Raw genomic sequence first — 22812 nt, 5'->3', positions numbered from 1 at the left:
AAATGAAAGAGCGGCCGAAGAAGAGCAATACTCTGCTTTATGCAAGGTTTCACAAATAGTAATATCTGCACGGATGAGGAATTTGGTCTCTATTTGTGACGTCGGAGGGACAGTATATTACCCCAAATTGGGGCATGTCCCAAGAAGATGGGACCCCCAATTTAGAGGAAACTGACCATTTATTGCGCTAAGCATTCAATAAAAGGGAGCTTTGCGAGGTCAAGAAACAATAATAGGTCCAAAATTTACCTAAGAGGCGCTCTAGCTAACGGGGCATTGGATGGTGGTGCTCGCATGGCCCTCTCGAGAAGCGGGGGTTCCCCAAATTGGAGCGAGAGAACTATCTCTTGTGCAACCCCTATTTCAAGCATGGTTTCATTCTTTTCATGAATCAAATTCTCCCGTGAGGTTGCTCTCAGTGAATTCTAGCTACCAATTTTACATTATGGACTTCTTCACATCCCGGGGCGACCATGCACCACCAACCGAAACCAATACACATATTGCACCACCGCGGCGGAAAATCATCGTTGCTCTCACAGGTGCAACAGGATCAATATTAGGGATCCAAACACTCATTGCATTGCGTAGTCTCAATGTCGAAACACATCTCATTATCTCCAAATGGGCTGAAGCTACTATCAAATACGAGACCGACTACACCATTCCCAACATCCGGGCCCTTGCCGACCATGTCTACAGTGCCAACGATATGTCTGCTCCAATAGCAAGCGGATCCTTTCGGGTGGATGGAATGATTGTCGTCCCATGCAGTGTGAAAACACTTGCTTCGATAAACTCAGGAATTTGTGACGACCTCATCTCTCGTGCTGCCGACGTGATATTGAAAGAACGGCGGAGACTGGTTCTTGCAGTAAGAGAAACACCATTGAACTCAATTCACTTGCAAAACATGCTCTCTGTGACACAAGCTGGAGCTATTATTTTTCCACCGGTACCGGCATTCTACATCAAGCCATCTTTGGTGGAAGACTTGATCAACCACAGTGTGGGGAGGATGTTGGACTTGTTTGATCTCGATACAGCTGCTTTCGAAAGGTGGGAAGGTTGGAAGAAGTGAATCGATTTCTACCAGATATCAGTTAGCCTCCGCACAAAGACTTTGGACTTGTATTGTGCTCTAGAGATCGTACGATAGTGGCTATTCAATACAAAACTACATTCAAGATTCCCGTCTATAGTTAACTGTCTTGTATAAGTCTAAAATTTTGCACTACTTTAACCGCTGAATAAAGTCGCTCCAGGTATCATCTGGATTGGAGGCAGATAAGGAAACGCCATAACCGTCATCTGTAATCACTGCCTTCCAGGTGCAAAATTTGATCCATGGCCATTTCCAATCGCCTCCACAATCGAATCTACACTATTCAAGATCCAAGTGTTGCCCTCATCACTCGCTAACCATCGAGCTCCCTCCTCCGTCTCAATATCAGTGCTCCAAGTCCCATCTTCTAGAGCCTTGCGCAAGCCAAAGACATGTGAGGTTACCTGAGGCCCAACTCCTGATTGCGCACGCAAGCATGACACCGCAACGATCGAAGTCAAAATACGACCAACCTGCGCACCGGTGGACCGGACGGGATCAGAGAGCAAGGAACCATAGTGACTGTTCAAAATGTGAATCGGGAGATCTGGGTGGGAATCTGCCAGTTTATTGTACAGCTTTCGCTCATATGGGTGGTAAATTGAGTCCCATAATGAGATTCCGCGACAAGTAATACTAGTTATGTTGGTTGGAACTGGGGCGCGGGTCGGGGTGGTTGAGAGCTTGCTGCTCACAGAGTCCGGAAGATCGGCCTTGAATGCATTGAGGCAGTTAATGGTGCGTGGTATGCCGTTGAAACTGATGCACTTCAGTCCGACCTCGCGAATCAACTCGGCAGTTTGCACAGGCCCAGAAGACGTCGCCCCAAGCCGATATAGGGCGGCGAGAGATTCAGGGGAGTTCATGGTCATTGTAGCAGCGGCCTAGAAATTTGAGTTAGCACAAACAACTTAAAAGATGGGATGGGACTAATCCATACCGATAATGCCAGCCATGAGTACTCCGAAAGGCGCTTGGTGATGGCAGTCTGTCGGATAGCTTGATAGACTGAAGTAATGTGCGCTGGTGCGGGCACTGTGGAAGGGCGTGCCGCCGGGGAGCTAATAAGGGCCTTAAGAGTAGGCGACAATTTCGACATGATGGTAATAATTTATGACAGAGTGCTTTAATTGAGATAAGTATCGATGGGTCTTGACTCGAACTCGAGCCGGGTTATAAATGAGAGCGGCTGCGGTCGGCATTCAGAAATAGAGCCGATCCTCGGCAAAGGAAATAACCCCTTTGTCTTTCACCTTTGTGGACTAATTTAAAAGCTTGATTAAAGACTCGAGCCAAATCCTATGTGTAAAATACCATAGTTTTGTGTCGGGACATAGAACTAAGTCATCACAAAGTCTACCTGGAATGGTGTGAGGGCACTCTTTCATTTCATAGCATGATTGTTCTGTGATAAAGGAAGTAGAGCAATGAAACCGCCATTTATTTTTGTCCCATTCATAGGACAAAGCGGAAACTAATAATATCTTTGTTATATGATTTTATTTGAGGATTCAAAGGGTCGCCCGTGGGCTCACTTCGGAGCAAAAGTCAAAATATGAATTATCTATCAGGTGTTTATCAATACATTGCGACAATATCTCTGTCTGAAAATCAAAATTCTAAAAGTATTTTAGGTAACCATAGTGAATCAAAGCCCTTTTATTCCACTGGAATAATTGTTTGGACTCACTTCACTCACCAGGGCTGACTATTGTATCTCAAAGCAGCCTTGAATTTCTTCGACCGTGTCATGTCCTCGTAATATTCACTGCATATTTGCTATGCTTTCTGATCTGTGGTCCATATATGTAGAGAAGATAGGGCACACAGGTCATAACAGCACTGATTGACCCAAGTATTGTAAGCGTGTATTGGACACCTATCGCCTCGTATATCGGACCGCCGGCGACAGTGACACCCCCTGCGACGACGTATCGCGTGAAAACCAAGAAACCGAGGGCAGACGCTGAGTATGTATCATACGAATCGATGAGATACATATATGCGACGATAAAATATTGTCGTGATACCGTAGCCAAAGAAAACGGACGCGACAAGGGGAGACCAAATGGAAATTGAAGGCTAGATATTGAGTAAAAGAAAGGTTAGCGATATCGGGCTTTGAAGGGACTGGAAGAATGCAAGGACTCACATTACTTGTCCATCCCATCCAGAATAAACTGATCGGTACTGCTGGCGCACCGCCAAGCATTGCATACCACAATCTCATCTCAGGCGCAATAAACGAATCATTCCCACGTTTATACTCCTTTACGGTCCAGTTGTAAACAATCGGCACCACACAGACAGGGAGTATAGTGCCAATCAGCATTCCAGCCCAGCAAAGACTAGTCAAGCCTTCAGAGATGCCGTATGCCTCCCCAAAAATGTAGGTATATCCCTCAAGGAAGGTGAAGAGGACAATATACATAATAGTGAGGTATAGGGACATCAGAATAATGATCAGTTCTGAGTAAAACATCGCAAAGGGTCGGGATACGGAAATCCGCAAACGCTGGCCCAGGCTTTCACGTTTCATCTCCATCGGAGCCCTGTATCTTTTATCGCCTGTTTCTTCTCGAAGTGTTTTTGCTTTCCAAAGGAGAAGAAGATTGCCATAAGTTTCTGGTTGGAATATAAGAACCACAACCAAGACTAGGCCTCCTAAGATGAGCATGATCCATTCCAGCCACCTCCATCCTAACGTAGTTGGGATATAGCTGCCGATAATTTGACCGATCATCGGCCCTGTGAAAGCGGGGATAGCATAGAGAGGAAAGGCGTATGCTTTTTCGACTGGGTTCCACAGATCTGCGACAGTGCCTCCGGCGCAACTGAGCGGCGTCGAGGCGAAGAATCCCGCAAAAAAGCGAAAAACAAGGTGACTTTGAAGGTTGGGAGCCAATCCCGATGCCATCACAAAGATGAGGAAAATCAGCATCGTAATAAGATAAATTGCATTGCGACCGAAGGTTTCGGAGAAGGGGCCAGACAGCAAGGAGCCACAGGCAAATCCAATGAGAAAGAGACCTTTAATCAAGTTTCAAAAGTTAGCTGAAAACCTCATTACTCTATATTACCAGGGAGGAGTGGCCTACCTGTCGCGAGTGACCCAACAACCTCAGATATCTGGAAATATTCGCTATATTCCCTGACGCCACAAGCATCAATCGCAGATGCTGCAGTTACAGCAAGTGCTATCAGAGAGACCAGGAAGGTCATGAAAAGTTTCCGCTTAACGCTTTGATTTGCAGGATTCAAAGGATCATCCTTGCCATCCCAGCCCACGAGGATCAAAGTATCAGGCGTGGCGACTTCTGTAGGGGGCTGCTTTTCCAGGTCCTTGCGGTCATTGCTATGGACATTCAATTTGCAACTAAACGGAAAATGTCAGAAATCAGAAATCAGATTCTACTGAGATCAAACGCACCTTGAATCGTGGGAACATCCGACAGTGTAGTCAATGCAAGTACAATTTTGCTTCACCTCTGATAATTGTTGGCGGACAGCTTTTTGTATTCTTCGGTATTGAAAATAGCTCTCCATTGTAGTGGGAGACAGACACGGGCATCGAGGTAGGGTTAAATTTTAGTTTGGGGGCTCGGATTTTTATTTAAACAAACCATTTTGACTCACTAAGTGAGAAAGAGCGTCAATTAGTCAACTTTTGTCTAGATCCTGAAAAGATATGCAACCATCGGAGATGATGCCACCAGGTGGAGACGATATCTCCGACTGACCAGGATACTTCACGACAGCTGTTGGCGTTGGATAACCTCATTTTCTTATTTTCTCCATTGAAATGCATCATAATTATATTTTTACTGTCCTGAGTCATTACTCTCAGTATATTAATCTCCGTAAATTTGTTGACAGCGAGATATGTGCTATACAGTCTTCTCCGATGCGTCGGACTTAACGCGTGAGCCACTTTGGAATGCGTGGCGAGACGATCCACATTTCTCCGACTTCCCTGCCTTCAACTGAAGTTCTGCTATCTCCGACCAACATCTTCGATACGCGTCGGTCTTCGCCATTCAGATTCGTCTGCCTTCCTTTTAGCGAGCAATGAGCCATAGTCTGCCACATCCTACAACACCAGTAGGTCATAGCCCTGGGGTCTATCGCCGGAAACGCAAACCCGTGAATTGCGAGCAATGTCGACGCTCTAAATTGAAGTGCGACCGCCAACATCCGTGTGCTACTTGTAAGCGACGCAACCGTGGCGATGCCTGTATTTACGAGGTTCCATCTGGAATTTCTCAGACGAGAAGCCATCACCGAACCCCCGCAACTCCGCTGTCGAAAAGCAATACCGCGGAGTTACGATCTTCACCGTTAGGTGAGAATATCGTCACTGGTACATCCTCGGGGCCAAATAATCGTTCGCTGGTCCCAGACGCAAGTGAAGTACTCTCCGATAGTCACTGGGAAACGGTGCTCGAAAGACCTGCGCCAGAAGATGGCACCCAGGGCACAATGTCGCCTCTCTCAACAGGTCCACGCCTGCCTTTGCAAGAACTCATTAATCCCCTACCGCCAAAAGCCTGTTGTGATTATTTGATTTCTCATTTCTTCCAACTAATACATCCTTTGTTTCCAATTCTCCATGGCCCAACCTTTCAGTCTCAGTACGCGGCCTTTTTTACACAACAACCTCAGTCCCGTCAAGTCGATCTTCCTTGGCTGGCTCTACTTTTCTCAATGTGCTCTCTAGCACTGAACACGATGGACATAAGCGATCCAAGGCTGCTATACATCTGGCCAACCATTTCCGACAGCTCCGCCCAAGATTTCACGACCACATCTGTGTCTCGCAGACTTTTACAAGCGTCAATGACTTGTCTCTTACAGGATCAGTTCTTCATCAGGCACAAATTCAGCACATTCGAGGCACTGTTGATGCTTATTTATAGCTTGTCACATAATGAATCCGTAGATCAAGGATGGGCATTATTAGGCATGGCGTTAAATATGGGTATTGCACTACGGTGCAATGCGGATTCTCGAGGGATGAACCCCATAGAAACCCAGAGAAGACGGCGCTGCTGGGCTGGTCTATTGACGCTTCATACATACCAAGGAATTCTGTTCAGGGATGTTGACATGTCATTTTTACTCGATATCAAGGCCACGATGCCTGCTGATGTCAATGATCTCGACATTACCGAAGGCGGTATTGCTGATTCATTCAGCCAGCCCACCCAGATGTCGGTCATGATGGCTAAGATTCGTCTATTCCGGCTCTCTACTCATATTTGTCGCCATATCTCCGGTCCCGTGCGGCTTGATCAAAGCTCTTTACAGAAGTTCAACTCCGCTATTGCCGAGGAGCAAGCAAATTGGGACTCCACTTATATGATTGATGGATCTCCAAATATCCTGGATCAAACTGCATACGGATATTGGTGCGTCTTGCAAAGTTATGCGCATCATCTTTACCTACTTCTGCATCGCCCGTTTCATCATACGAAATCGCCGTGTTTTCTTCCAGAGTCGAGAGAAAGATGCCTCAGTTCTGCCATGGCTTTGATCTCAATTCATAAACAGATATATGAAGCTCCATTGCTCCGAAGCTTTGTTTGGCTATTGACTGGAGTGACGGGTCTGAAGGTACTTCATGCCGCCGTGGCTCTCAACTCATGCCTACTCGACAAGCCATCGGGTGATCTGGAACCCTATCGGGAGGCGATACAAAGGCTAGCCCAGCGCATGGAGAGTCTTTCCAGCCGAAGCGCAATGTGCGCGAAGTCATATCGAATACTTTGCCATCTGCAGTAAGTCAACCTCCATCAAGGATGGTTTGGTATATTAAAAGTCTTCACAGGATCCAGTCCAGTACGGCTACCGCTCAACCGCCTAACTCGGAGATTCAATCTGAAAATACAGTCGAAGACTGGACTGATATACGTGAATGGATGGACTCTGATTTCGTCAACTGGGTATTATTTATGCCCCCACGCTGCCTTGCAAACTCAACCTAATTTCTTTTCTTAGAACTTAGACGGTGCCTTCAGTATCTTTACTGATTGATTGATCGTCAGTTTGGGAAATTAAAAGCTGCAACTCTAGCGGGGACCACATGTTTATTCATTATCTCATTGGCCAGGGCAACATTAACTAACCTAAAAGGGAAAGAAATCTCTCATTGGTCAAAAATAGCGATGCCATCTGAAATATGTACTTCGCAACTGACGATGCTACGCTGATCGGCCTTGCGAGAACATAAATAGGACGGCTATCCCTCACTGGAAGGCATTAGAAAAGACTCCAGCACGAGCTCTATACCCATTCTCCCTCCACAAATCTGCCCAGCATACCCTAGTTGTTTCCGACCTATTTGACACAATGGCTGCTACAACCCATCCCGAATTTTCGGAAAATACAGAAGCTATTGAGGTCGCAGAGGCATTTCCCTCTGAAATACGTGGTAAAACGATCATGGTTACTGGTGTGAATCGCGGTGGCATTGGATTTCCCACCTCTCAGGCTTTTGTATGCGATTTCGAAACGTTTGTTAAAACTATCTAGCTGACGCGACTTCCGCTTTTTCTTTTAGGCCTCCCAGTCGCCCTCAATGCTCATAATTGTCGGTCGAGACCCATGCAAAGTTCAACAATCCATCGATGATCTCAAGGCTGCCTTCCCCGATGTACACTATCGTGGTCTTAAGGTCGATCTTTCCAGCCAACAATCGGTCCGAGATGCAGCTGCCACGGTCATAAGCTGGAAAGACATACCCGCAATCGATATAGTCATTAATAGTGCTGGAATAATGGGCATTCAAGAGCGCACACTCAGCAAAGATGGCATTGAGTTGCACTTTGCAACAAATCACTTGGGATACTGGCTACTGGCTTGTCTAATCATGCCAAAGCTCATCAGAGCTGCAGAGCTAAATCCCAAAGGTGCTACTCGCATAATCAATGTCAGCGCTGCTTCACCTCAGGTCTCTGGTATGCGCTGGAGTGACATCAATTTTGAGAAGAGAAATAAGGATCTGCCGTTGGAAGAACAGCCTGACTACCAGTGGTTTGCGATGTGTGGATGTCCGAATATCAAAGAAGAATCTTTCGTTCCTTTGGATGCGTATAATCGCAGCAAGGTTGCAAATGTCCTTTTTAGCATTGCTGCCAACAACCGCTTATTCTACAAATATGGGATCCTAAGTGTCTCATTGCACCCAGGAGTCATAGAGACTGAATTAGGACGGAACATGTCTCGGGAGGACCAGGAGACTTTTGCGAAGCTGAGGCAGAGCGTATTCAAGCCGAGAACGTTGGGAGCTGGAGCATCGACGAGTCTAGTCGCTGCATTGGACCCGGAACTTGCTCAAGGTGTTGGGGAAAGAAAAGGCGACAGCGAAAATTGGGGATCATATCTTGACAATTGTCAAATCAGTGGCAAGGCGCATCCTCTTGCAGTTTCCAATGATGAGGCAGAGAAACTGTGGGGTCTTTCCGAGAGTTTGGCCAAGCAGGCCTTTGAATGGTGAACGAACCATTGGTCTGGAATTCTTATCCGTTGGATTCAAATGGAATGCTGTCATAGTTTATTTTGTCACTGAATCATTCGTTGTGTCTGGTTCCAGAGCTCTTCACCGAGACAATCATGGATAACTGTTATCCAGGGGAACTTAGATATGCATGCTCGAAATTCGACCCAAGTGTAGATCTTTCGAAGTGAACACAAATTTCGCATTTTAGAAGCGACGTGATCTGTGACCAGCTCTTTTTGAAACCAGATCCCGCCCAAAGCCAGCAGCCATAGGCTAATTTCGTCTCCAAATCCCGAAAGATTACCGCGTAGGAGATCTTCGAAACGTACACATAATGCCTTGAAATCCATGATTCGCTTTTCGTTCGCTTGGAAAAAGGTAGTCATCGTAAAGATGAGCAATCCAAGACCTAGCGCACTCTGCGAGTCGATCCTCCCAGTGTGAGGATGGATTGGAATGAATCGTAGGAGGCGGTAGCAAATCGACACGAAAATCTCTTCTAGGCTGATAAAATCAAGTAGAGGCTGTTTAGTATTTTTATTCAGCAAAGAGCAAACCTTCGTGGCGTCACAAAATATCGCGTAAAGATACGGATGCAGGTTCTCGCAATGTATGACACCAATTTCATCGAAATCGTAATTTTTGGAGGCCGCTGTAGTCCATACTTCAGTCAGGTTATCTCTGAAAAACATCGTTGGCTCTCCAAATTGCAAGGAAAGTAATATGTCTGCTCTAAGTCCCCGCTGTCAGCCAGAATCTTCCAATTTCTGGATCTCTTCACTTACTTGCAAACTGCCAATACAAGTGTGGGGTTTTGCTCGAGTTGACCGAGTCCGCCTCGTAGCTCGACCATCTTTTGCAGTCCTCTTGCGTGCACTAAAGCAGCCGATTGTTGGTTCCGTATTTGTTCTTGGGTGATGAGTGATGTGACAAGTCCCATTGTGGAGTCAGAAAGAGCATCGCAACTTTCGACCCTTCGTTGGGTCTGAATTAATGTCTTTGATCGGTTCAGCAACGTTTGGGCTTTGTTGTCACGGCCAAGGTAAATTTCATTACACGTTTCCATTAGATTGAGGTTGCAGTGGTAGGCTGATTCGAAGTTAGAGAATCTTTCAACTTAATGAATTTCATCGGGCCTCACCAGCCTCATCCGTGAACAGCAAGGAAAGCCACAGATGTTTAGCATCGGACAACGGGAACCCAATCTTAGTAGGGTATAGTCGTTCACTTGTCAGGTTGAAGACTGGCAACTCGATTAGAGCAATTTCCACTTCCAGAAGGGCTGAACCAACATCTGTTGATAATCCCGAGCGCACGTTGATCGACTTCCACCACAGGAGGAACGCATGTGAGGGTTTCATGTCCGAACGACTTGGGGAATCTGATTAAATTCGCTTCTTGTCGACCGGGGCAGTGTATATTGGTCTCTTTGAAGGGGTGAGCATCTATAGTCAAGTCTTTTCTCGATCTCCGATGAAGCCGTTTGCCCGCATTTTTGCCTCTCATAACATGCCGACGCATCAATTTTTGGGAGATCCGATCGGGCTGAAAGCCATCTACAAAATGGAAAGAGTTTTCCATAAAGAAGTTGAGTCCTGGATTCCAAGAAAGTGAAAGTGGTTGATCGCACGCAGTCAACAAATCGAAGGGGCCGAAGCCAAAGAACAAATTCCAAGATTGAAGCAGATTTGGGGGCCAGCCTCGTGACGTTCCAAGGTTTCATGTCGGAAAACCAGTCTAAGCCCCAAGGGGTAGCCCAGATGCTCGTTGGTTATCAGGCTATGAGGCAGAAATATCGGCCCCAATCGTTCAATGTGAAATCATGGCAAAGTTCAGCCCAACGCTTAATTTGGTTATCAGCGGCCTCCTGTTTACAAATGTCTCTTCTGTTAGGAAGTTGAGCGGAGAATTTGAACTTGAAGCACTTCAAGGTTGCCATATGATTCCTGATTGCTTGCCTGATATACTATGTACAGTCATTGAGATTCGATGCCTTATATATTCCCTAGCGTCATGTACAGCGATCTGGGAAACAGACCGCCATCAGAATGTCATGCTCAAGAGACACATCGACAGGCATAATTCGTTTCGTTAAATCAAGGACGAGCGAAGAAGCTTCTCCATCTCCTTGAGTGATTCGGGCTTGGATGTAACGCTGGACATCAAGTAGAGGACATTGCCCAGAACCCGCGAATGGACGTTGAATTGATCTCCGCCAACAGCCAGCTTCTGCTGAAGGCCCTTTGCGGCCGTTGATGTATAACCTGTTGATATATTAGAGTGCTTGTTCATGAATGAATCGATGCAAATTTGCTTACCTCCACCCTCAGCATCTCGCAATGAGATGCTGAGCACTGTACCAATACCAAATACGCTCTCAACCGTCTCTGCGCGAGAGAGGTCTTGAAGGAGGCTTTGTGACCACACACTCCAAACATCGGAGGGCCCGCTGGTAGACGTCACCGACTTGGAATCCCAGTCCGCTTTGAATCCATCCCACGACCCATTCTTGTCCATGTCGTCCATAGTACGGAGAGAATCCACAGCAACAGTGCAGCCTACTGCATGAGCCGTGTAGCTGTGACCATGAAGCAAAGCGTCACTCTTCTCCGGGCTTGAGAATGTGTCAAAAATCTCTTGACTTGCAACGGTAGTGCACAGAGGAATCAAGCCACCGGTCAACAGCTTGGCGTTTACAGCGATGTCGGGGTGCACGTCGAGGAAGGATGCAGATGATGGGCGGCCAAGGCGGTAGAGACCAGTGAAAACTTCGTCGAAGATGACTGGTAGGCCGGACCAGGATGGGGCTGATTTCGGCGACGAAGCATTGGGGGAGAAGAGCTCTGGGTGATCACGGACAACATCGGTCAAGCAGCGTTGGAAAAGAGGATCGCTGGGAAGGTTAGTATGGAAATCATGGCGAGCTGGTACTTATTGGAAAACCTACCAGAACAGCATGCCACCTGCTCCCAAGATAACGGGCTCGAGGATCAGAGCGCCAAATTTCATACCGTGGCGCTCGACGAGGTCCTTGATTGTGCGGTGGATATAGGTCTTGTATCGTTGAGTGGCTTCTGATCCCAAGCGTTTCTCGAGATCAAAAACAGATCCGAGGCTTTCGAATTCGGCATCCTCGGAGCCCAGGTCGGCCTTCAACTCAGCAGGGACTTCAACTTTCCAGGTCCCATTGACCATCTTGACAAGAGGGAAGTCAAACCAGTGGCCCCGACCGCGGTACCATTCAACCTTTTGGTTGAAAGTAGAAGGCTCCGAGCAGTCCATCACCCCAATAGTATCACCGTGGTAGCTCCCCTTGAGGCCGAGAATGCTGATCTGCTCCTGGCTGGCATCCCAGCCATATCTATCGCAAGCGGCACGGAGTCCCATCTTCACGGCCACCTCCATTCCAGTGCTGCCATTGTCAGTGTAGAAGACCTTCGTGAAGCGGGGGTTGCCAATAGTCTTCAGGAGACGATCCGCAAGTGAAAGTGCAGGCTCATGAACCGCACCAGCAAACATAACATGGCCATAGCGACCGGCAGCATAGGCAGCCGAGAGGGCCAGGTCAGGGTTTCCATGGCCTAATCCTTGCGTCCACCACGAAGCCGAGCCATCAAAAGTTGGCCGCAACTCCGCACTCGACTCCTTTGATTGACTCGAACCAAAGGTTTGGAAGTAATCATCATGAGCAGAGTCGATGACAGTGATGTCCTTTGGTTTCATGCCCTGGTGTTGAGTGAAAGGATACCAGATCAAATCCTGCGCCCGATCGGCCATCTCTTCTAAACGCGTGATGCGCTTCTGGTTTTTAGTGTTCAATTCTTCGAGTAAACGAAGAATGTCTGACTCCGCGGAGACTTGGCGGTAGTAGGAAGACATGGCTTCCTCATCCCTGGCCTGAGTGTCGGCATTCTCCACCGGGGGCCGCGGAGGTGGTGCGGAGAGCGAGACCAACGGGATACTTTTCTTGTTGAAGTAATCGGCCAGATATTCATGATTTTGGTAGTAGTCATCGCGGAACAATAGCACGGACTGAATGTCATAACCGCGGAGAACAAGTGACTCATACGCGGAAATGGAGGAGGAGATGCCTCCGAGGCGCGAATCGGCTACTAGGACAATGGGCAGCCGGAGAGGCCGATAGAGGTCCGCCTGAGAATTCCCATTAGGTCCTGGTGAGTGAACACCACCGGCGGTTTCCACCAAGGCGAGATCAATGTCCGACCGAGCCCAGTCGGACAGAGTCTGATGAATTGAGGCGAGGAGATCGTCATCTCGCGGGATCTGATGATGTTAGTTGGGGTGATCGGCCCGGGTGCATCAGTGAGCCACTCACCATCTTCTGCCTCGCCGCGAGATGAGGGCTAACCGGTTCATCGAACTGGTAGAGACATTTGGTGAGGGTACCAGCTCCGAACCGCGACAAATGGCTGTGATTGAGTCAGTTAAGCTGTCTTTGTTTTGATCAAAGGTAGTGAGAACACGCACCGGTCGTCGGCATCGTCTAAAGCGCCAGTTGAGACAGGTTTCAAGAAGGCAGCCTTCTTTCTCTGGTTCTGGATAGCATTGCAGAGAACGGTGGAGACAATTGTCTTGCCGACATTAGTGTTGGCGCCGTAGACTTGGTGGGCGGGCAAGGAGCGCCACAGCCCAGCACCGACGGGGGGCATCGTGAAGTCGCACAGTCAATTGAATTGATGCAATTAATGCAATTTGATACAATTGAGTATATCAATTGTTGAGGGTGAGAGAATGGGAAGTTGGGAGAGAGTAGGTTGAGGTGATGGGGGAGAGAGAGAGAGTGGAGTGGAGGGAGAAGAATGCGGGAAGGTCCACCAGTCCACCAAGTCCAGCCGAAGTTGGCCAACCCCAACGGTTTGGAAAGTCCGTAGGTATTAGGTACGGAGTATATAGTACAATTATTACAATGTTTACCAATAATCACGATTATAAATAATTCTATATGTTGTGCGGAGTATATTGCATTTATTCAGGAACTGATTTGCTGAGTCATATCTAACCAGTTCCTCGGTTCTTGAATAGAGATATACTAGCACCTTATACTAGCTTACAATCAACAAATTCCAGGACTCGAAGACCCAATATAATCAAACCAAATCATAAACATTCAACAAAATTAACCAATCCCGAGAAAAGACCGTTGAGGCCATACATAACCACCTGCTACGCGGTTGTCCGCGGGTCACATGCAGTCAGGTGACGAGAGTTGGAGCCCGGCCACGTGATATCAACAGGGCATCACTGGCACTTTTGTTCATATTTACATGCAAGTAGAGGTGAGAGACATCATATAAATAATGATTGAAAATCTCTCAAAATATTCATCTGCTGACTACGATATATTCCAGATATCTTGCAGCACCAAGAGAGTGCGACAGGATAAGAAGTCCATTCCGGTTTCGGGCCGTATCAACCAATCACCAACCTTCTTCCTTCTCTTCCACTCCACACTTCCTCTTCACCGAGGTCAACTTTCGCTTTCCGTACATCAACAAAACATTACCATTGACTTTTATCATTCACTTGAATCGGAAGTTTGACCCCGGACTGACTCATTCCATCAATTATCCCTTTTTCCTCCGCTTCTTCCGTTCTGCATCGCCTTGCTTCTCCTCTCTTTCTCTCCCCACCTCCGCAGCTCCCGGGATTCGTCCGTGGTCCGCCCTCGAACTAGAGAATTAAAGTGCGGATCGCTGACGGCCGTGCCCGAATCCCCATCACCCTCTGCAGGCCTAGGCACAGGAACCGGCGTTCGCGCAAGAGGCACTGCATCTACATCTCTCCGAGCCTAGCCGCCCCATCCAACTTGAACCACCCGGGCACGTCATTTTATATTAGCATTCCATCCATTTCATGATCTTCATTTGATCGACTTCATCATGTCTGACTCTCGGGTTATTCCCGCCGCGCATTCTGCGTCATCTTCCTCGCATCCTCCGCAATCGCTCGTGAATGCCTTGTCGCGAGCGCTGTCTCGCCGGGAAGCCAAATCCGCCCGCCGGAGGTTAACCGTCTTACCCCAGGAAACCGTTGATTTTTCTTCAAATGACTTCCTTTCACTGGGGACATCCCCAGCTTATCGAAATCGGTTTATGACTCACCTCAACAATGCACCGGATTCATTCCCCTTTGCAAGCGGAGGGTCACGATTGCTAGATGGAAACTCCGCTTATGCCGAGGAATTGGAACGATTCGTGGCTGATTTCCATCAAGCTCCCACCGCTCTATTATTCAATTCTGGCTTCGATGCTAATGTCGGCGTTCTGTCGAGTATTCCGCAGCCCGGTGATGTGATTCTCTATGATGAGCTCATTCATGCCAGTGCACATGAGGGAATGCGGTTATCTCGCGCCGGAAAGCGCGTCATGTTCCCCCATAGCTCGGCGGCAGGCCTGCGTGATGCTCTTGAGGCCCAGATCAATGAAGATCCGTCTGTTCGAAATGGCACTAAGAATGTGTTCATTGTGGTTGAGTCTATTTACAGCATGGATGGCGATGTGGCCCCTATAAAAGACTTCATTCAAGTAGTGGACGATCTTCTTCCCCACCAGAATGGGTATTTCATGGTCGATGAGGCTCATTCCACTGGCGTATTTGGACCTCGGGGCTCTGGAGTTGTCCAGGAGCTGGGTGTTCAGGATCGCATGTTCATCCGAGTGCACACATTCGGAAAGGCATTGGCCAGTCATGGTGGTATGTGATGATGTCTTCGAGTGTTGCGACCAATACATGCTAATTTCTCTGATTCAGCGATGGTTCTCTGTGGCCAAGAAACGAAAGACTACCTAATCAACTACGCGCGGAGTCTGATCTACACCACTGCGCTTGGCTTTCCCTTCCTTGCATCTATTCGCACAGCGTATGAGCTGTTAGCGAATGGCGAAACGGAATCTGTAGGTACCATCCAGTTTATGCAGAGTGGCCACAACTTTGCATTTACTAACCAAGAGAAACAGTTACAATTACGCGTCCAGGAGTTGATCCGACACCTTCACACCCGCCTACACAGCCTACGGACAGACCAGTCGGTTCTTTTCGAGGTCGACCATTTCCCCACATCTCCAATCTTTTCATTACGAACCTCCAAGCCTCGTCAGCTAGCGGCTTTCTGCCAGCAAAATGGGTTTATCGTCCGTGCCATCATGCCACCCACCATCCCGGAGGGCAAGGAGCGAGTCCGTGTCTGTCTGCATTCTGGCAACACGGAGGCCGAGATTGAAGGGTTGGTTCAAACGATTCAATCATGGCTTGACCAATGTGAGATGAGAAGTGCGAATCTGTAATACTACGGTGTCTTTCAAAGCATAGAGCCTCGACATAAAAGAGCATGGACCAAGTTCCTCTCCAAAGTTGTCACGTTCGAATTACCCCTAACCTGACAATTTCCGTAATCCATAGAATGTTATGTGGGTTATGTCTACTACTCTACTGTTGTGAGGGCTTGAATTATATACTAGAGATAGGAGAGATGCGGGGTGGCGCGTTAGTGTAGGGTATCAACACTTCTGTCCAATTGTGTCGTAAATGATGTTTTAGAATCGGTATGAAAACCAGTGGATAGATGATCCCACTCGTTGCCAGGTGCCGTGCAGGTGGATAGAGGGCGGGGCCGCGTAATCCGGGCCAGCATCGGTCAATTTATGCTAGAGACAGCCAACGCCGGTTGCCAGTAACCCGCCACCAGAATCAATCGAACAAATTTCGGTGAAGCTCGACCAAGATAGATGAGCCCCCCTCAACCACGGCTGATAAGACGTGTGGCTGAGATCAATAGCCATTTGGTATCGAGATCATCATAGGGCGTTGGAAATAGCGTAGTTGTCCTTCCCTGGAACGAGGACTATGGAAATCGGGGGTGAAGCTCCCGTAAAATCACATCGTCTTCCAGAATGCTGTCTCGAGACTAATCTTCAAGCAAGTCCATTCCAACACCTCGAAGAGCGCCCACGGCCCATTCAGGATACTTCGTTTTATCGCCCTCGTAAATATCGGAGAAGAATTTGCGAATGAAGGCAGGGTATCGGTCTTCGATGATAGCTTGCCGGGCGGCCCCCATCAAAGTCAACATGTAGTGAACATTATGAACCGTCAGGCTGCAAATGTAGTTAGCATTTGTCATTTGTAGCCGATGCGGCCAGTAGTAGTGGGCAATCTCACAGGTGAGCGCCAACAGTTTCCTTCGCGGTGACGTGATGCATATATGCCTTGGTGAGTCCAAGGCCGCCTTGATCTGTGGGCCGGCAGCATTTGCATGTACAGCCCTCTTCAATCGGGCTAAAATCATTGGCATATGAACTGTTCCGCAGGTTAATCGTTCCGGCGGACACAATGGCATTTCCAAAGCGCTGGCTTGGGTTAGAACATTGGGTAAAATTCGGGCAAATGAGAACTCACGGCTGTCCGAGTCGGCCATACACAATCAAACATATCCGCACCAAGGGCCACCGCAACAACTATATCTTCGGGATATCCCTAAAGCTTGGGGTCAGGTCCAATCGTAATTGCTTTGAATGAGGGCCAACGTACCACACCCATAACATATCTGGGCTTGTGTTCTGGAAGAAGGCCAGTGCAGGTGTCCACCCTTCGAGATGTTAGCAGCAGGAACCGATGGGGTGGGGTGGGCAACATACACTTTGCAGAATTCTTCCTTGGCCTCACCACCTGACAACCCTCCAATGGCAATTCCGGGGGTATCTCGGGCGACCATCTCCGCGCAGCATTGTTTACGAAGTTCGAGATCCAGACCACCTTGGATAATACAAAAGAGATTCTGGGTCTCGGGGTTTTTATGCGCATCAATACACCGATCCAACCACCGCACTGAACGTTCCATCGCTTCCTTAATGCGGGCATGGTCTGGGGACGTTGTCGCGATCACGTCGTCCAATTGCATGATGATATCAGAGCCGATGGAGTTTTGGAGGGAGATTGAGTGTTCTGGAGTGAGGAGCCTAGCGCCAGTCAGTATATTATTTCGATTGGGGTGGGTTATAGGTGTAATTGCGGGTGATGCGGGTTGTCATACATTGGTGAACCATCGTGCGGACTGAGGAATCGCACGCCCTCCTCGGTGACCGTGGCGAGCTTCAAAAGGGAGACCATCTGGAAGCTATGTATCGCAGGCATTGTCAGTTTGTTGGTTGTGCTATCGCGAAATGAAAATAGCTGTGATCTCACCCTCCACTGTCTGTCAAGAGATTGCGATCCCATCCTTGTAATTTATGCGCTCCACCTACGGCATCGAGAACCTCCTGGCCTGGTTTCAGGCCAAGGTGGTAGGTATTATTAAGGCAAAGCATGCAGCCGGTATCGCGTAGTTGGTCATATGTGAGACCCTTGAGAGAGGCTTGTGTCGCGACCGGCATGAAGATAGGTAAAGGCACCGAGCCATGAGGTAGATCGAGAGTAGATGCGCGAGCTTTGGTGGTCTATTCAAGAGTAATATAAATAAAATGATCGGGTCAGTCATGGCCTTAGACCGCAAAGAAGAGGGGCATTGCTGTTAGGCATCGCATGGCGTACCGAGCATTTCGCGTGATGATGCAAAGTCAATGCGGAGGGCATCGCTTTGAGCTGTGGGTCGGCCGACATAGAGATAAGTCGAGTTGACAAGGGAGTCAAAAAGTCAAGGAACTTGAACCCACGAGGTCGCAGCGAAGCGGATTGCATGGAGTTCGCCAAGGTCCAAAGTCCGATTCATTGAAACTTGCCCCAGTGTGGTGGTGATTTGCGATAAGATAAGCATGGCTTGGTGCCTGGGTGCCTGAGTGCCTGAATGCGACCGGTCGGGTCGTTAAAAGCAATTACGGATGATAAACCACATCTATTCGTTCATATGCGTAGATATAATTTTTGCATATCTACAAGCCCGATAGAACAAGAAATCTCTCCTGAAATAATCATTATCAAGACTTGTTCTGCAAGAAGGGTCAAGTTCAAGTTGGGAGAATTCAAAAATGATTGGGAGCTGCCCAATCACGTGAATGCGGACTAATTACCCCACTCCCACCGGTTGAGCCAATCGGACCCCCACATTTCCCGCCCCATCCGTGCTTGATATCTAACCTCCGGGAACAAGTTCCTCGATCTGCAGAAAAAAAATTAAGCGCTCGTGATGCCCCCACGCCGGATTGAACGACGGACCTTTGCATTACAAGTGCAACGCTCTACCACTGAGCTATAAGGGCTCGCTAGATGTTGAAGATGGTGTGTTCAAGACTGAAAATTGCCAAAAGAAACCGATGAAAACAGTGGTCAAAGCATCGAAGGGGATAATAACTTCAATATATTCATGATTTTATGAGGAGAGAAGTTTCCTGACTCATAGAAGCTTCATTAGTACCTTAATATCTATTATATTGGATATAAGAATGATATAATATTAAGATATTCATGAAAGCGGTCCAACAGAGGTAAAATGGCTTTGACCGGCTTGTTATTTCTAATTGGTAATTTGCTCATTCAATTACTATGATGCAGTGTATCAATCGAGGAACTGATCAGCATTTTGAAATTCGAGTAATACTGATTGGTTGGCTAGATCCACTTCTTTTACTTTGATACATCTGATATGCGCGAAGGGGGGGTATAACTAAGTCACGTTTCGCTAAAATCTTATTTTATCGGAGGCAAGGTATATAAACTGAATGAAACAGAAGTAATAAAGAGCATGGAAACGCAAAATAATAGTTTATAGAACGTAATACAGGTATGAATTAGAAATATTGAAGATTTTCAAGGTTGGCATGTCGACGAAGTGGAGAAACCTTAGTATCGAGGCCACCTGGGCAGTATTACCAACAGATTTAACATCTTCTCAAGACAAGTGTTTCCCACTACATACAATATCACGTATCAAGCCAAGAAAGTATCTTCTATGGCTCAGTGATTTAAAAGTACCACAAGAGCATAATTAAACTTGAGGTTATATGTATATTTAGCACAGCGGCCCAGTTAGTGCTATACATAATATATCATCCCGTGAAGTACTAGTACATCCCAGTGCTCAGCCACTCAACCACTGGCATCCATGGATTAACTTGAATATCATCATGATCCATCCCGTAATTCAGTATTCAGCCAACTTGAAGGCTACCACCTGGTTTAGAAGTGTGCGTAGAGGGGGGGGGGGGCGGTTCTCGAAGCATTTTCCCCATCCAATTCCATATTCCACATCAGTTCTGGGTTTCCAAGCCCTACAGCCACTGGCACTCCAATGTCAACACTAGTTGCCAACATGTTGGCCCAGAAATCTCGCCGGGTTAGCTTTGAATGGATTCACTCCATAAATTCATGTTTTTCCCCAAGACATTACTACTTCAATCCGGGTTACCGTGGGAAGGCTGATTTCTGTACTCCTCACGATCAGCCACAACTTGAGTAAAGCTAGCATCGCCCGGTGTGCCAACGAGATCATTATGTTTTATCCTCCGGCAGTACTCGAGGACAAAGAACCAAAAAGTGGCCAGCTTAACAAAAAAAGGATATCCTCCGGCATCGGAGTTTTTAGCGCGTAGAGACTTCAGACTTGACTGAGGTTGGCGGCATCACTTTGTCCCTCTCGGAGTGTTTGTACAGATTGCCTGGGTGGCACCTTGTAGACTCTCAAGCAATTTGATCCAAGGCCGTCAATCCATCGCAATGTTGAACATACCCAACAAGACTCTTAAGGTCCGTGTCCTTTAGTCCCGCAATGTCAACCTCGGCCCTACTTAAAATTGGGTCCTAGCCAGGAAATGGTTTATGCTTTCAAATTTATTGCATTGTTTTATCATTTCATAATATACTACAATAGGAGTTGGGATCTAGAGACATTATTGACCATTTAGAGCATCAGAAATTCATACCCGTGAGTTCCCAAAGCCCACTCTTTCCCTGCTTTGAGTTCGCCGCATCCCCATCCTAGAAGAAAGAAGAGAAAGCCGTGTCAACAGCTTTCGGGCCACGACTTTACCACATCAGTGATACCCTGTGCCGAAAAGGCAAGGTACTGGAGACCATTCTCATGCTGTTTTTCAATATATGGAGAAGCCTTCCCCACAGTATGCTTTGTGTATTCATACTGATGCTTTCCCTTATAGTGAAAGCGAAGCCGAGACGCGCCCGAATAGACTTTCCGACGTTTTGCGCAACCCGACCACCTGCAAACACGCTCTCCGCGATGAACCGCATCTGCGGGCAGCCCATTGGCAGTCAGCACTGCCTCATCGGTGACTATGGTAGGCATGTTCTGTGCCAGTGCGGGAATTGCAATGACCTCGTTGTAATCAAGACGGTCACCATCAGAGGTTCGACATACTGGTATCTATACGGGCGCTTGCGCGCACGCTTTTGATTCTTCTCTCCCGAAACCCGGGCGTTTCTTGCGAGTTCCCTTTTCGTGCCTGTCCCGGCTGCAGGGCTTTGTGAAGGCCTTTCCGCAGGCCCGTCGGCATTCGAGAGCGTTCTCTTTGGCGTGGTAGAAGTGAGCGTTGAAGTCGAACTTTGTCGGGAACTTGAGTTCGCAGTCCCCCCTGCCACATTTGCCATCGCAGGACCATTTGCCCAAGGTTCACGTAGAAGGGTTAATGTTCCGCCTTCAAGTTATTTTCTGCAGGCGCTTGAATCACACACCAAGCTGTATCCTGTCCTCACAGATGTGCCGAATCATGCGAACGTAAAGGGCGGTCAAAAAGTCCAGCTCCTCCTCACGGACAATGCCAGATCCACTGCCAGATTCCAGCTCATGGACACCTTCCTGACCATCGATAAGATTGATATCTCCTCGAATGATCTTGCAAGCATGCTCAGTGTTTGCCTCGGAGAATCGCCAAGTTTGGGACTCATCTTAACCAGGATGGTCTTCAAATTGAAAGGAATCACACTTGTGAGTGTGGCCTTCGAGCAATTTGAGAAGAGAGACTTCGTGACTGCTGAGACCATCGAAACCGTTGATCACAACGATCAGCCTTCCACCGACTGCATCCTGCTTGGCAAAGAGGTCCACAAACTTCGCTGTCACATACTGGCGGAGACATGGTTGGAGCTTTGCACGATGGTCAGGTACTCCACATCGCTTGAAATTGCGCCATAGGCCGTCTCGAAACCCTGATGAGTGAGCTCGAGTGATTCTTTGAGCCGTTTATGATTATACAAATGGGAAATTTCTTATAGGGAAACTCAAATGATTGGATTCAAGGTATTTGAAGAGGTTGAATAAGTTGGCCTGGTTAGTTGAATGGGAAGAAAACGGGAGAGAAGAGACTCGGAGAAAAAAAAAGAAGGAAAGAAGTGGGAAACTGCCACAGAATGGGCAGCCACGCAAGTAGTTACGCAGTGCAGGTGCGAGGGTGGCTACGGGCGTAGCTGCCTTCGCACCCAGATCCGTATTACGTACAGTATTAGTATTATTAATACTTGGGTACCTATAAACTAAGGCAGGATCTTATTCTTATACACCGCTTCTATGCAATGGCTTTGCTATCCGGGAGTAAGGCTTGGGGTTTCGAACGAGCTCCGCGCACCGGCCAAAGAGATCGGAGGCTGGATCGCCAGACGACGAGGAGATCGTCTTTGGTTCATGCTGAACCTTGCGATGTATATGCGAAATTTCGAGGCCGTAACTGGAAAATCACTGTATCAATGCCCCGAGGTGCTTCAAGGCGAGATCTTCCCTTATAGAGGACGATTACTCAACGCAAATCCAAGCAGGTCCGAGCAGTAGCGCCAGATCATTGTTCGATTTTCTAACTTATTTTGGAGCATGATAAGGTCTGAGAGTATTGAAAAACCGTGAATTTGCATCTTATCCCATCCGGTCCGGTCACCGACCCCTATCTGAGATCCATTGGAACTACCTGATTACCCATAAAGGAGCTTGACCTGACTGGCGAGATCTACCCAACAATCATGAATGACAAAGTAATTTGCTTGCTATACCTCATGTGCCATACGTACCATTCGGTATCACGCATGTTCCATATCATGCCAATGCTGGCACCTGTTTGATCACTTTTTTCCTTGTTTCCGGTGAGGTTGAGCACCCCCAGGATCTCATAGCACCAAAACAGAACCAGATGCCAATAGCTAGCACCGCACCCGTACCAAAGGCCAAGAGTCTTCCCCGCTGAGCCCGAAGGGTGTATGCTGTTTCTGGGCTTCTGCTTGATAATGGACATCCAGATGATCCTGTCCCGGATACTCGATG

General features: G+C 47.7%; 10 protein-coding genes across 10 annotated transcripts; 4 read left to right on the top strand and 6 right to left on the bottom strand.

Annotated features, from left to right (window-relative positions):
- Positions 1–445: 445 nt before the first annotated feature.
- Positions 446–1081, top strand: N7509_001504 (UbiX family flavin prenyltransferase; the record flags this gene model as incomplete). Its single annotated transcript, XM_056626141.1, has 1 exon — positions 446–1081. One exon carries the CDS (start codon positions 446–448, stop codon positions 1079–1081), a length of 636 nt encoding a protein of 211 aa, XP_056491936.1.
- A 236-nt stretch (positions 1082–1317) lies between these two features.
- Positions 1318–2204, bottom strand: N7509_001503 (uncharacterized protein; the record flags this gene model as incomplete). The annotated part of the gene is made up of 2 exons (XM_056626140.1): positions 1318–1989; positions 2046–2204. 2 exons carry the CDS (start codon positions 2202–2204, stop codon positions 1318–1320), a joined length of 831 nt encoding a protein of 276 aa, XP_056491935.1.
- A 649-nt stretch (positions 2205–2853) lies between these two features.
- On the bottom strand, positions 2854–4651 carry N7509_001502 (major facilitator superfamily domain-containing protein; the record flags this gene model as incomplete). Its single annotated transcript, XM_056626139.1, has 5 exons — positions 2854–3071; positions 3136–3187; positions 3258–4135; positions 4204–4481; positions 4536–4651. The coding sequence occupies 5 exons, from the start codon at positions 4649–4651 to the stop codon at positions 2854–2856; spliced, it is 1542 nt and encodes a 513-aa protein (XP_056491934.1).
- Positions 4652–5173: 522 nt separating this feature from the next.
- Positions 5174–7138, top strand: N7509_001501 (uncharacterized protein; the record flags this gene model as incomplete). The annotated part of the gene is made up of 3 exons (XM_056626138.1): positions 5174–6882; positions 6933–7047; positions 7103–7138. 3 exons carry the CDS (start codon positions 5174–5176, stop codon positions 7136–7138), a joined length of 1860 nt encoding a protein of 619 aa, XP_056491933.1.
- Positions 7139–7453: 315 nt separating this feature from the next.
- Positions 7454–8600, top strand: N7509_001500 (NAD(P)-binding protein; the record flags this gene model as incomplete). Its single annotated transcript, XM_056626137.1, has 2 exons — positions 7454–7600; positions 7665–8600. The coding sequence occupies 2 exons, from the start codon at positions 7454–7456 to the stop codon at positions 8598–8600; spliced, it is 1083 nt and encodes a 360-aa protein (XP_056491932.1).
- A 65-nt stretch (positions 8601–8665) lies between these two features.
- N7509_001499 (uncharacterized protein) lies at positions 8666–9964 on the bottom strand (the record flags this gene model as incomplete). The annotated part of the gene is made up of 3 exons (XM_056626136.1): positions 8666–9107; positions 9389–9692; positions 9745–9964. The coding sequence occupies 3 exons, from the start codon at positions 9962–9964 to the stop codon at positions 8666–8668; spliced, it is 966 nt and encodes a 321-aa protein (XP_056491931.1).
- A 730-nt stretch (positions 9965–10694) lies between these two features.
- Positions 10695–13273, bottom strand: bioDA (adenosylmethionine-8-amino-7-oxononanoate aminotransferase; the record flags this gene model as incomplete). Its single annotated transcript, XM_056626135.1, has 5 exons — positions 10695–10867; positions 10922–11496; positions 11551–12887; positions 12940–13033; positions 13092–13273. The coding sequence occupies 5 exons, from the start codon at positions 13271–13273 to the stop codon at positions 10695–10697; spliced, it is 2361 nt and encodes a 786-aa protein (XP_056491930.1).
- A 1230-nt stretch (positions 13274–14503) lies between these two features.
- On the top strand, positions 14504–15907 carry N7509_001497 (aminotransferase class I/II-fold pyridoxal phosphate-dependent enzyme; the record flags this gene model as incomplete). The annotated part of the gene is made up of 2 exons (XM_056626134.1): positions 14504–15317; positions 15375–15907. 2 exons carry the CDS (start codon positions 14504–14506, stop codon positions 15905–15907), a joined length of 1347 nt encoding a protein of 448 aa, XP_056491929.1.
- A 620-nt stretch (positions 15908–16527) lies between these two features.
- On the bottom strand, positions 16528–18218 carry N7509_001496 (tRNA-ribosyltransferase family protein; the record flags this gene model as incomplete). The annotated part of the gene is made up of 8 exons (XM_056626133.1): positions 16528–16717; positions 16782–16969; positions 17019–17096; positions 17151–17208; positions 17258–17578; positions 17653–17736; positions 17805–18055; positions 18150–18218. The coding sequence occupies 8 exons, from the start codon at positions 18216–18218 to the stop codon at positions 16528–16530; spliced, it is 1239 nt and encodes a 412-aa protein (XP_056491928.1).
- A 3013-nt stretch (positions 18219–21231) lies between these two features.
- On the bottom strand, positions 21232–22187 carry N7509_001495 (uncharacterized protein; the record flags this gene model as incomplete). Its single annotated transcript, XM_056626132.1, is given in 4 exon segments — positions 21232–21452; positions 21489–21630; positions 21642–21736; positions 22130–22187. 4 exon segments carry the CDS (start codon positions 22185–22187, stop codon positions 21232–21234), a joined length of 516 nt encoding a protein of 171 aa, XP_056491927.1.
- Positions 22188–22812: the final 625 nt, after the last annotated feature.

This window comes from Penicillium cosmopolitanum, assembly GCF_028827165.1.
Source record: "Penicillium cosmopolitanum strain IBT 29677 chromosome Unknown utg000004l:1.0-4361866.0:1.0-4365735.0, whole genome shotgun sequence".
NCBI lineage: Eukaryota > Fungi > Ascomycota > Eurotiomycetes > Eurotiales > Aspergillaceae > Penicillium > Penicillium cosmopolitanum.
The sequence above is the reverse complement of the archived record's forward strand: the minus strand, read 5'-3'. Positions and strand labels throughout refer to the sequence as shown.